At 36.8% G+C, this 14,182-nt stretch overlaps 1 protein-coding gene across 2 annotated transcripts in view; it reads left to right on the plus strand.

Moving 5' to 3' along the window:
* Nucleotides 1-4,846, plus strand: part of LOC111626577 (E3 ubiquitin-protein ligase RNF146-like) — a 29,024-nt gene extending 24,178 nt beyond the window's left edge. For both annotated transcript variants that reach the window (XM_023369995.1, XM_023369994.1), the window contains exons 2-5: nucleotides 3,703-3,870; nucleotides 3,935-4,077; nucleotides 4,144-4,319; nucleotides 4,389-4,846. In XM_023369995.1, the coding sequence (XP_023225763.1) occupies nucleotides 3,801-3,870; nucleotides 3,935-4,077; nucleotides 4,144-4,319; nucleotides 4,389-4,716 (717 nt within the window). In that variant the 5' untranslated portion in view covers nucleotides 3,703-3,800 and the 3' untranslated portion in view covers nucleotides 4,717-4,846. The remainder of the gene's footprint in view (nucleotides 1-3,702; nucleotides 3,871-3,934; nucleotides 4,078-4,143; nucleotides 4,320-4,388) is intronic.
* The last annotated feature ends 9,336 nt before the right edge of the window (nucleotides 4,847-14,182 follow it).

The following is a 14,182-nucleotide window of genomic DNA, read 5'->3' on the forward strand; positions in this document are numbered from 1 at the left end:
CACAGATAAAACAATTTACCACAACAGACCAGACATCACACTCATTGACAAACACAATAAAATCACATACATTATAGACATAGCCATTCCAAACACTCACAATGTACAGTACAAAACACATGCACTGAAGAAATTAGCAAGTACACAGAACTTGGCCAGGAAATAAGGCATCTGTGGAGGATGGATAGGGTGCTTATTGCACCTGTTGTTCTCTCCTGTACAGGTGTGATATCACACACACTCCACAAAAGCCTGGGAACATTACAATTGAATATAAAAACATACATCACACTACAGAAGGCCACTATATTGAATACATGCCGTATTGTTAGGAAATTCCTGAATACTGACACTGACACACTTATTTAATTTTAGTTTTGTTTTGGTTGCTTTGCCTTGACTCTGGTCTGGCATACACAGCCACTGGTGTGAACCGAGTATAACCCACTAAACCCAACATAATAATAATAGCAACAACATTAATAATAATTATCCCCCTTTTTTCATTTCTTAACACAGGAAATATAACTAAACACACTCAAGAAAACCTTTTAAATATGCAGCCGTATTTATTAAATTCTAACGTTTTGGTCATATTTAATGACCTTTATCAAGAATAAACAGAAAAAACCGAAAAAATTGAACTCCGAACTCTGAGAAAATTTGAATTACCGATACAAGCGTTTTTTAAAAAGCTTTGTAAAAAGCTTCCAAAATGCTTGTATCGGTAATTCAAATTTTCTCGGAGTTCGATTTTTTTGGTTTTTTCCGTTTATTCTTGATAAAGGTCATTAAATATGACCAAAAACGTTAGAATTTAATAAATACGGCTGCATATTTAAAAGGTTCTCTTGAGTGTGTTTAGTTATTAAGAAATGCAGTCTACAATGAGTTCTACAGGAAATATAAGTTTTGATTTCAGTGGACATTATTTATGCAATGATCAAACTTGTTCCAGCCATTACTTTTGTTTTGCACTGTTTTTGAATTACATAGTTACATTTTGAAATATAATAAACTCTTTTAAATAACTCACAACTATATAAAGATTTGTTTACTTTTTATTTACAGAAAATTTAACTGTTTTCCTATACAGTTGCTTCACCTTTTAGCAATTTGACAATTTTTCATTAGAAAGCAAACTTCTGTCCTAGAGTATATATCGAAAAGTTTGGCAGAAACTTTAACCTGTCATTTCTGGCCAATCTCACTAAAGGTGATGCTTTCTCTTCTCTTAGAATCATTAGCTCAAACGTTTCCTTCAGAATAAATTATCATGTAGGTTTTTTTTTCTTTTTTTTGAACCTGTTCTTTATGTAATGTCCATTTTCAGGTTGATAAGTTCTTGGAATAAATTGACTATTTATATCAGCTTCCATGTTTTGAAACCGTGTCATATCTTTGTTTTGTGATCGTTACTACGCTACATTGCATTTATAAAACAAATATTTATATCAGGTTGTAAAGATGAAATTTAGAATTCTTAATGTAGAAGGTATGGTTGCTGTATCTTCAAATTCTATAGAAAATATTTGACTATTATAGAAAATAGTCATACACCTATGTAATAAAAATATAGTAAAACAATTCTATGATGCACCATTATATGACATGTAAGTTTTTTTATGTTATTGTTTACCCCTCCTTTTTTTTACGTCATACTTACGAATGTCGTGAAACTTACCTTGTTTTTTATAATTTTAACAGCACTGAAGAGGGGTTGGGAATACAAGCCAAACCGAAATGCATCTGAATTGAAAAAAGTGTTTTAAATAAACTGTAACGTTTTGTAACTAATTGCTGTTGGATTGTCTATCAAAATTATTGTTTGGATTGCAAGGACGCTACACACAGAATCAGAATGAAATTTAGACATTTTGAAAAATACTTTATTGACAATTAACAACAATTACAGTTCAATTTTATAGGTAATCACTATCAGTATCAATCATATCTTACCACCTTTTCTACAGATTTTCAATCCCAAGAGCATAGAATGACTGTTTTTTTTTTTTCAAACGTCTTGAGCATCAGGTATTGTCACTGAACTGTATATTGGTAATATAGTTCTACAGGGTGCAAAATAGATGGTTGTCAGTTGGCACCAAGTTTGAGCTGTAAGATGGATGAGGCAGAACTTTTCAGCCCAGACTGGCCAGCTTCTGTAAGGTTATCTTTGCTCTAGTGCTAATGTGTTTTCATGGTGGTATCAAAGATTGTTAATTTTTGGAATGTATGGGAACACTAGTTGTTGTATTAATTTTCTGATGGTCAAATGTGAGTTATTGTGTATTGGTTGTAGCAGAATATTATCATCAGTGCTGGAATTGCTGCATGGATGTCATTTGTCTTGATGCAAGAAATCTCCATCCTTGAATTTCTTGACCCAATTGTAGCAGGTCTGTCTGTTGACCATGTCTTATCCAAATATCTTGCAGATGAGATCATGATCCTTTGGTACATCGTGACCACTTACATTGTGAAGTGATAGAGCAACAGTGCACAGATGTGTTCTTTTGAAAGTTTCATATTGTCAGACATTGCTGATGCATCTATTTCCCATGAAATACGTGACAAAATGTCCTCTGGTTACTTTATTTATATACCCACATCAAGTGTTCTAGAACATATTTTTTCCAATTGTTTTTAGAAAAAAATCAAATTATCTAAATTTCATCTTTACAACCTGATTATAAATACAGTAGAACATCGATTATCCGACTCAATTGGGGACTCAGGTTGGTCGGATAACTGAAAAAAACTAAAAAAATACATTTTTACTATAGTATATTAGGATATTAGTATATCCCATATAATTAGTATATTAGTATATCGCTATTAACCAACTTCCCATTGAATTTTTATCGATGTTAAGCCTAACAATTTTTTTAAATAATAATCGTCGCCATCGTATCGTTAAAAATTATTTTTAAATTATTTTATTGCTCACAAAACAAACAACCACTCATAATTAGAAAATTAAGTCTCATTTAAATACTGGCCGCCCTTTAATGGTCGTGCCGTGTTGCCAGCTAAAACACGCAAAAATTTAACAAAAATGATATTAAAGTAGCCAAGACATAGCCAAATATTGTAGCGCCACATCATTAGCGGACATTTGAAATTTGCCGACTAGAACGGTCGGTTAATCGGGGGTCGGATAATCGATGCTCTACTGTACCAAAATCTTTTACCCAATCTTGAGATATTGAACGAAATATACGTCAACATACACACGGAATTATTTTTCCGTTTTTAAATTTTTTCTTTTTATGTTCAGGGAGTCTCAAAAGATGATTTGCAAAAAACCCGATGGTTAAATTCGACACGATTCCAATACTTTCCTGTGTTATATACACAACAACCGGGAAAGTAAAAGGTGGGCAATGAGGACCGAAGAGTTGTATCGGTCGAACGCTTCCGAAAGTTTTGCATAACGCTTATTCCTACCAGCCTGCGCGACTACGACAAAATTTTTGACCAGTAATGCGCCTACGAATTTTCGCCTGTTAACGTGGCAATGTGTTATCTTTATTATTATTATTATTTATGGCATATACAGGTATTCTTGTGGGTTGGTATAAAAGGTAAAACAACATAGAAATTTCTTCCGAAGATCCGTTTATCGCGCCTTGTACAGTCTTCTAATTATGTTGCGTACTAAAAGCGTGCTATAAAAGTAATTTCTAATTTTCATTATAGAATCGGAGCGAGGATCCGAAGATGTTAAATCATGAAGACCCCGTCGTTTAAAAGGTCGGGTTCGAAAAGGCACCGGTGGTTAATCTCGGACTGAGAGAATGTCGTCGGACGCTTCTTTGGCTAACAAAGATCGAGAGGTTAACGGGGAAAGTAATAAAGGAAATAAAAGTAAGAGGTCAGGTTATTCTCTCTCGTTTTACTCCGTATTCGAAAGGTTAAATTTAACTCTTAGATAAGAACGAAGGAAATCCGGAATGCGCGGTTTGTCTCCAGACCAGCATCCATCCCGTTCGCTTGCCCTGCAACCACGTCTTCTGTTACCTGTGCGTCAAGGGAGTCACCAACCAGAGCAAGCGATGCGCCATGTGCCGTCAGGTAAAATACTTTCTTTTTAATCGGTCGATTTCCTCCGCGAAAAATTGATAGGTTTATGGCGTTAAGGAAATTCCCACGGATTTCTTGGACAATCCCACCCTCCTGTCCACCAATAATTCGGAGCCGGTTCTGACTTTCGAGGACGGACACCAATGGTTTTACGAGGGACGGAACGGTTGGTGGCAGTACGACGAAAGGACCAGCGTGGAACTGGAAACCGCCTACAAGAGAGGCGAAAATAGGTAGGGAACCTTTCCGTCCTATTTCGTCCGGCCCGGCTGGTTTTTAAAACGTTTGGTTATCGGTCCTAGGTGCGAGGTGCTAATCGCCGGTTTTCTCTACGTCATCAACTTCGAACACATGGTGCAAATGAGACGCTGCGACCCGTCGCGAAGACGCAGGATCAAGAGAGACTTGGCCACCGTGCCCAAGAAGGGGGTGGCCGGAATCCGTTCCCTCTGCCAGAGAAACGCCAACGTTTCGGAACGCGACGCGTCGGCGGAAGAAAGCGATCCGTCGGACAAGAGACAGACGGACGAAACCGACGTCCGCGAAGCCACCGCCGACCTCAACTCTCTGGGACTGGCCCAAAGCGACGAAAGTTCCGACGCCGGACCTCGGTCGGAAAACGGACGCTAATGCCGGGTCACAAATTATTTTGCCGACGTTTCTTTAATTAATCCATTGGGGAACGATTAGCGGACAGAACGGAATAAATTTAAAAATGCCATTTCTACGGAGAAGGTCGAATAAAATAGTTTCGAAAATACTCCGTTTCCTTTCCTCCGCCTTTTCTAAATCGGTTACTTCACCCGACCAACTAAACGAAATTTTATTTAGAAACGTCGTCTCCGAAGTTCGATTTGTTTCTATTTCGACTGGCAATAGCCCAATGTGCCTGACGGCGGCCAAAACCCGTTCTCTCCGTCTCTTCGAAATCTTTCGTAAATAGCAAAAGCCCAGTTTTTAGGTCCATCCCATCTCTTTCCACCATTAACGGCCGAAGGCGATATATACGAAACAATACGCTAAAAAGAGTGCTTGGCGCCATTCCGGTCGGCTCCCCTATTTGGGATCCGGATAGGCGCCTTATAAACGTAACTACCGAAGTCGGTCGCCGTCGGTTGTAGAAACGGCGTCTCTATCGCGCTGTGGAAAAAGTCGACTCTCCCGTACTTTGAGGCGGGGCGACCACGGCCACCAGTTCGTATCCACCTTTAGGAGAAAACGGGTTTCGACATTTAAAACAACTTTAAAATTAAAATAACATTTATCCTACAGAAAAATAAACTTAAATGGAAAACTCGCGATAATTGAATTAAACTTCGTTAAGTACGATAAACCGTTACCATTTCTTCCCCCACGCCGACACCGTGTGTGATTCCCGCCTTACGCCAAGATAAAGCTGGGAACTCGCGCGGACGGTTACGTATATTTCGACTTTCCGTCTTCCTCCGAAAGAGAACGGAAAGACTCGAGATCGAACGTGGGCGCGGAATCCGCTTTCTCTATTATCCTTCATTTCCGACTGGGGCCGTCCGGCATTCCTACGGATCACAAACCTCCATTCCAACGTTTTTCGACCTTTTTTATCTCACTGTACACTCGAACCTACAATTAAATTTTCGCGGGAAGATCACGTGATATAAAGTCGTTCGTAAACATTCTACCTCCGTATTAATTGGCACTTAACCTTATTCTTTTTGTCTATATTTCTTGTGAATTAAATAAAGTTGTTCCTTAAAATAGCGGCAGATTACAACAACAGTTAAATAATGAAAATTATTAATTTATATAAGAAAAATGATTACATTAAGAATGCCCAATGTCCCGCTATTTCTACCTGTAAGTTAATAATTTGAACTATCTATAAATACGGGCAATTAGAGATATATTTTTGATTTAAAGAAAATTTCATTTTACATGAAATAACCCGGCGTTGTGCTGGAATGTTGGAAAATGGGGAATAAGATTTTTAGCAGAAAAAGTCAGAGAATTGTCTGGTTCGGTGTAGGGAGGTCTACGAAAACTGTAGCGACCAAACAAATGGGAAGATTTGTCGCGCTTATATCTCGTAAACTATAAATGACGATTTAACGATTTAAATTTTGTTAGATAGAAGATTTATGTCCGTATTTCAAGTGGGGGTGTGCGGTTGTGCGGAGAAGGGTAGCGATTGCGCGTGAACGCTGAAAATAGCCACGCGGTGCTGCGAGAGAGAGGATGTCGATTTGTACAGAACCACAGGATCTACAATAATATTTCGAAATAATATCCGATAAAATAGAGTTTATAAAGATATAAGCCGATAACTGCGGGGTTGAAAAAAATTTCAAAATGTCGAAGAAATCGCAGAAATGTAAGAAACATATCGTTCGAAAGAAAAATTTAAAAAGAACGAGCAATTATTTATTGTGACATCGTCACAATACCTGGATGCAATTTTAATCATATTTTTAATTTTTGTAATTTAAAATATATGCTCTCCACGTCAAATTATTAGGCATGGCTTGCCCCCGTACGTCACACTTTTCCTTTAATAATAGAGTCGTGCCGGTCATCTATTAACTGCTTTCGGGGAGAAGTTTCGAATTAAAATAACGTGACTTTCGCTTCGCATCGGCAGTTTGTATAGTTAATCGGGACCTCCCGCCCCTAAGGTATCCGTATCTGGTCTTGTCTTTCGTCTAACTCCGTTCTCGAGATTAAGGAAAGACAACGGGCGGACGACGTTGGGAATTTATAGGTCTACAAAGAAAGAATGGATAGCAAAGTTAAAATTTTTATTATTACAGAAATTGCTTTTAGCCCTAAGTATAATTAAATTAATTAAAATATCTATAACCGTAAGGCAAATAATAGTAAGGGCTTATCACACCAATGATAATGAGCACAAATGCTCAAGAATCAAAGTAAAATTATTTAATAAAACAAAAAGGGGGTGTACAATAAGATGGCTACGTAACTATAAAAACCGTAAAAATCCAAAATGCATTTCGGACTATTTTCCAATAGGACTATTTTATTTTTAGGACTATCCAATATTTTTAAGTATACTGAGACCTCTCGTTATTACCAACTGATCAGGGACTATTTTTCTATTGGAAAATAGTCCGAAATGCATTTAAAGTGGTAAGTGTAGTACTTAACCCTCAATACAATAATTAATTTTATAATTATAATTCAAGAGCCAGGTCTTGAAGGTCTTTACTATCTTCCATATCATTGTTTATGTATAGTGTACTCGGGCCAGTCTGATCCGTACCAAACTCGGGACGCTGTTGAGTTTTTGATAGTGTTCTTTTCATTTTGCTGATATAAGTAGTGTTAATGTGTTTTTAGTATAGTTATAGTTTGTTTGTGAATATTGTATTTACAATGGAAAAACTACATTTTGACCATTGCCACGTTATCGACCACATTATTGCAGTAAAAATCCTTCTAAGAGGTAATAAGGAGCTGATAGCGAGGTTGAGGCCGAAGTTTTAAACGCGAAAACGTCTACGTCAGACGTTCGGCGCCGCTTTCCCGTAACCCTAGAAGTTTGACGATGGTGTTCAGAATGTCGAGCGTGATTCCACTGACTATCCAAACACCATTGTCAAACTTCTAGGCTTACGGGAAAGCGGCGCCGAACGTCCGACGTAGACGTTTTCGCGTTTAAAACTTCGACCTCGCTATTAATTGTGGGAAATGGAAGAAACGTTGCGTATTCCCATCAAAGATAGACAAAGAAAAGATGTCAGTAAGTGAAAGAGACTGATATGTAGAAATTACATCATTAGGTTGTATACAAATTATGCACTATATGCATCATTCTGGATAACAAAAGTATATTAACTAGTGATGCCACGAATAGTGATTTTACCGAATACCGGATATTCGGCTACGCTCTCGGCCGAAGCGCCAAATATTCGACGGCCGAATGTACGGCAAAATATGTGTACATTTCGCGGGTGACAGGTTACGACCCGTCTCATTGCGGTGGGTGCGGTAGCGACACCGCGGACGCATTTGTTTTATTCGCGAGTAGATCGTGTCGCGACACGCATTATTTGTTCATTGTTATTAATAGTCATTATTACTAAAAAATATCACTGTTTGTATCACTTTATATGAAAACTGTTGGCCTACATCGGAGGGCAGACCTTTACGAGTGGTGGTCGGCAAACGCAAAACAGTATCCAAGCCTGACGGAATTCGCTAAGATTTATCTATCTTCTCCCGGCAGTAGTGTATATAGTGAGAGGCTGTTTTCAGAAGCGGGTATAGTTTATGAGGAAAAGCGCAATCTTTTGCTATCAACAAATGCTGAAAATATTGTTTTCATTCGTCACAACTTACCACTGATAGATTTTAAGTATTAAATGTAATAATTTGTGATTAAAATAAATACGTTTTTGAGTAATATGTGCGGTTTTTTTTTATGATTCGGTATTCGGCCGAATACCGAATAGTAGCCGAATATTCGTGGCATCTCTAATATTAACACGAACTAACCTTTTGTTCGTTATGTTGTAGAGACACCGAAGCCGTAAGCCGGAAGAGGGATTGGAAAATTAGCAATTCGAAATGCATGATATATAATATGTACTGTACCTGTATAAAGCATATATTTTATACTTTATATATACATATATANAAAATAAAGTAGATTTGCATAATTAAGGATTTTTATATCAAATATTGTATATCCCATATTATAAATATTAAACTGTATCAATACTCGTATTAATTTATGTATACGGAACGTTTGTGTAAAATAAGTTAAATTAAACAATAACTTGTTATTTAACTAAAAATATCAGTGTATAACAATCGGCATAAGATTAATTCGAAAAAACAGTTTATCGTTATTGGAAATATTGCTTATATATTCTTAATACCACTAAGGGCCCACCAGTAGTGGGCTGGCGAATCGCTCGGACCACGCGGAGTTTTCCGGGTTCGTAACGCCTAAATAGGGATCGATTTCCCTTAAAAGACCTCCCGGAAGGCATCCCCCATAGGCAGATCGCCCGAGTGTCGCGTCGCCATAACAAACAACTTAATATCACTAGCCTTTGATTAATTTTAATTTGTTTGCGAACGACGTAGAGACGATGAAATTTATCCACGAAGCTTTCGGTGCAATCGCTAACGCGTTGTTTGGAAGAATAACGACGGCTTAAAGTCACACGATCACAGACTGCCAGTAGAAAAGCGTTACAGTACTTATACGGCCTATTTTCACAACGCACAATATAGCATTAAACTGTATCGCGCATTTATAGTTTATACCGGTCACGTTTTCATTCTTTAGCAAACGAAGATGCAATTATAGATACATTTAGGCGATCGTTGCAAGATTAAGTGCCGAACAGTTCATATTATGCACGAATATTCAAAATATTTTGTTTTTAAATATTGTTAGATAGCGGGGGCGCTTTTGACAGCGTTGGCTGTTGGCGTGTTTTTTTACGGTTAGGATCTACGATTCGACTGTTTGCATTTTTGTCTTTTTCCGTAATATTTTCTTTTTTAATTTTGTTCTTTTTACTCATTATTGGAGGAGTTCTCGTAATAAAGCTTCGACTTCTGCCGGTAAAGTCGTCGATGGCCGAGTGAACCAACATGGAAGTCATTTCGACCCGACGATTATTTTTTATGGCAGGATATTTCTTCCGAAATACCTCGGAAGATTCTGTTTTCTCTCGGGGAACGTTTTGACGATAATATATCGAAAGTGGAAGAATTGTCATGGGAGTTTCACCGGTCGTGTAATTTACATAAGGAATACGAGAACGTGTGACCCGCTTGGAAGGAGAAGTTTCCGGACTGTATGTATGGATAATTTTTCTCTTTAGAATTATTATATAGATTCTGTGTACGATTCGAAGAATAATAACATTACCATTTCCGGTTCGAGTGCTAACGACGAAGAATTTGTTAATAATGCCAATGGTTAATCGAGTTGTTTAAAAGACAGATTTCTTTCATTAACGGTTATTCGAATATCGTTTGAGCCGTAAACTTCAGCCGACAAAATACTTATTTTTAAATTCGGGAATTGCCGTCTTTCTCGCGCATTACAGTTTTTGGTGATTTGTAATGTATATCGAGACTCGGGCGTAGAAGTTTGTCTCCTTTTTTTGCGGAAGCGAAATCTACGACAGTCGATGGTGACAAATTCGCTTTCGACCCAGAAACGAACGAACTGCTGAAGATTAATATCTTTTTAAAGCAAATCCAGCCAAAAGGCTTAATTGGAACAAATGCTAAAGATAGGGATAAAACTTTAGTAATGAGAATATTGTCTCGGAATTGCCCAGAAATGTTGGATTGGACAGCGAATGACCGAGAGTATTTGTTGCAAAATTATGATTTAGTTGCTTTCACCCAGATTTATTTTTATACGAACAATTTGCCAAGAACGCAATTGGTCTCGTTCGTGCGGATTTCCATAAACTAGGTTTTCGGAATTGTCGTTTAACTCCGACGATCCGATAATAATTAGATTTAACTGTAGCGAAAACTTTTCATTTAATTATAGCGTTATGATTATTCTCGTTTTTCTGAGAATAGATCTTTATGCTAAAATGGAAGATTTTTTCGGGATGATATAGTTATTTTAGAGGACACGAATGCTAGAATAGGCGAGGAATCGGATAATGTTTTAATTTTAAACCAAAAAGGAAAGGATTTTTACAATTAAGTCGTACGGATTATATATTTTAAACTGTCCATGTGGCTATCCGGCCGAATTTACTTTTATCTGTTTTAGATTTAATAACAGTAAATACGAATTTATCAGATACATTATTAGGTTTTAGAGTTGTTGATATTTTTAATTGTGATCATTTTCCAATTTCAATATCGTTTGGATTTACGACAGACGGTGTGTCGGCTCCGAAACTTCCAAAAGTTCGTTTTATATGGAAACAAGAAAGATCGAATAATTATTTATCTCTGATTAGTTGGTTATATACAGTATTTCGGTTAAAGGGATCTTTGTTGTTGGATGCGAAGAGTTACGTTATCGTAATAGTTCGCTACAGTAACATCGGCTGTACGATATGGAGTGATTAAGAAACATATTTCTTTATTAGCACTTGAGAAACAATGGTTTAAAGAAAACAAAGAACCGAGTATTACGAAAGTTTCGTATAAATAAAACTACGAGTCTATTGGACGAATACTGCAAATTAAATGAAAGCTATAAGTCGCCGTGTAAGGCGAAGAAAAAGCTAATTTTGGCTAAAATAAAGTCTCGACTATCCAGGACCGAAAATACTAAAGATTTTTGGTCATTAGTTAATAAATTTCCAACTAAGAAACCGCGTGAAAATGCTATATTCCCCTGCTATATTGGTCGAATTATTTGAGGTATTTCGCCGGACCTAATATAGTAATTCGTTTTGATTTAAGGTTCCTCTTTTGGACGATCCTATCACTTTGAGTGAATTGGAAACTGTAATCGGAAAATTAAAATCATCCGAGGCCCCGGTCTCCGTAACGAGGAATAAAATGATAAAAATACCTTTCTGCAGAAATATAGTTTGATGTATTGGATACGTTTAATTCCTTTTGGTCTAGTTGGTCTTTTATCTTGGAAACAATTAGCTTTAAGGATGATTTATAAGAAGTAGGCAGACGGCAACTAATCGTAGACCAATCGCTTTAATTAGCGTATTTAGAAAGGTTATTTCAACTATTACGGCAAATTCTCTTCGGGATTGGACCGACGAGTTTAATATTGTTACATTTCTCCAAGGAGTGTTTATTAAAAATAGAGGCATCGAATATAATTAGTTTATTTTGGTCGGTCTTATTCAAATATCACTTTCGAGGGAAACTATAATACTGCTTTTATCGACCCGACGAAAGCTTTCGATACAGTCGACGACTATTTGTTACGGTATAAGCTTAGGAGTATAGGTCTTTCTGCGTTTTTCGTTCATTTACTTATTAAGAATCTCTTCTCTAATACGAGATATACAAAATTTTTCCTTTTTTACTGATCGAGTCCAATACAGGGCTACTTCGAGGAGAACCATCGGCTCCTATCTTTTTATTTTGTTTTCGAATGATCTTCCTCACCTTTTGAGAGATAGCGCAATCTTTCTCGTGTTGAAATTAATTGTCCTCTTTACGCCGATGATGTCATCGGCGTAAAGAGGACCTACTCTTGGCCAATTCGGCTTCTGCGCTTAGGGAAAGATTCGCTCTTACTTGGAGATATTGTCAACATAATCGATTGACGATTAATTCGGAAAAGACACAAAGCTCGTGATTTTTCGTAGAGGTGGAAAACAAAACGACACACAGTTTGTTTAGAAAACCGTAAACTTGAAATTATGCCAAATTTTAAATATCTAGGTATTTATTTTTCACATTTTCCTATCGTTTAAATAAAAGTTTACTCGACGCGATAGCTAAAATTTCTAGTCTCGTTAAAGTATTTATTAGAATTAAAGCATCTTCATTAAATAATTATCTTAGATTATTTGATTCCTCGATTGGACCAAGTACAGTATTTTTGTGCTCTTCCGGTTTGGAGTGGTCTCTTAGCGAACAGATTTGAGGCAATACGGTTGTTCTACGGGTTGTTAAGCGAGTAAGCGGGTGTTCCGTATTAATAGGTCTATCTCGGGACCGCATCGAGAATGGAATTGGGTAGATCTCTCCTCGCCGTTAATTTATCCATAAATTTGTTTGGGTCTTTGAGGAAACTTATTGATCTACCGGAAGTCGATTATCGAAAATTGATATATACAAGACTTTCGCGATAAATAGTATTGTAATTACTTTTTGAAGCCGTGGTCTGTTATACTTAAAGGACTATTAAATAATATTGGACGTAGTGTTACGTAGTGATGGCTAGCGATCGCCGGGCTTAAGGGACACCGGCACGCGTCGTCGCAACTCGATGCTAATCAGTTTTACACCTCCGCCGGTCAAATAGTCCGTGTTTTACTTTCTCGCGAAAAAGAACTATTGACCGTAGAGAGAGATCCTCTAGAATAGATAAATAGCGCATTTAACTACCAAATAAATGTTAGTACTGTACTAAGTATTAGGCGACTCTCAATAAATAACTTCCGAGAAGGTCGCTGCACGCATTTTATCTTTTAAATATCTCGGGATTTACTAATTACATTCTTTTCGACCTCGGGATTTTAATTAAAATACGTCGTTTCGTTATCCGTTTTGATACGAGCCGCGGATTTCGGCTCGATGGCGAAATTACCATTTTCATCTTTCGGACAGTAAAGTCAATTTGTTAGTTCCTACTTTGTCGGCCATTTTGGCAAGTTTCTACGTAATTGATGTTGGTATTTCAATTATTGTTCTTTTAGAGGAGTGATTGTCGACGGGTGTGCCGCCAAAATTTTTGAAGGTTATTAAATAAATTATTTTCGAAAGAAGCCCGAAGAACAATCAGTAAATGTCAAAATTAAACTCGTATAATCAATTTAAAGAGTTTTATCGCTGTTAAAATAAATAACGTATACATAATATAGTAAAAACCTGTATATTTAAAGCAAAATTATACACGTGCGTAACACCGATTTATTTCATTTAAAATCAAAAATATATCTATAATTGCCCGTATTTAGTTCAAATTAACTTGAAATGGTTGGAAATAGCGGGACATTGGGCAGGTTTCTAAAGGCAATTATCGTGCCACGTTTAAATGTAAACTCTTAATGTTAATTGCTTTTCTTATATAAATTAATAATTTTCATTATTTAACTGTTGTTGTAATCTGCCACTATTTTAAGGAACAACTTTATTTAATTCACAAGAAATATAGACAAAAAGAATGAGGTTAAGTGCCAATTAATACGGAGGTAGAATGTTTACGAACGACTTTAAATCACGTGATCTTCCCGCGAAAATTTAATTATATAACGACTGGCGCAATTTTCAAACGTTACGTAACCCGAGTTATCCGCGAGCGACTACCACGTACAGTATTTAGATTTGCCAATTGGTAAAATCTAAAAGGCCGTCCGAGAATAACAGAATAAAAACAACAAAATTCGCGTAATCGTTTTATATTTGAAAGCTTTTTTGCGCCTTTCCCTTATTTTCCGAGGAAACGTCATTTCTAAATCCTCTC

Source organism: Centruroides sculpturatus, unplaced genomic scaffold (assembly GCF_000671375.1).
Source record: "Centruroides sculpturatus isolate CEXI.00-Female unplaced genomic scaffold, Cexi_2.0 scaffold304, whole genome shotgun sequence".
In the NCBI taxonomy this organism is placed as follows: domain Eukaryota; kingdom Metazoa; phylum Arthropoda; class Arachnida; order Scorpiones; family Buthidae; genus Centruroides; species Centruroides sculpturatus.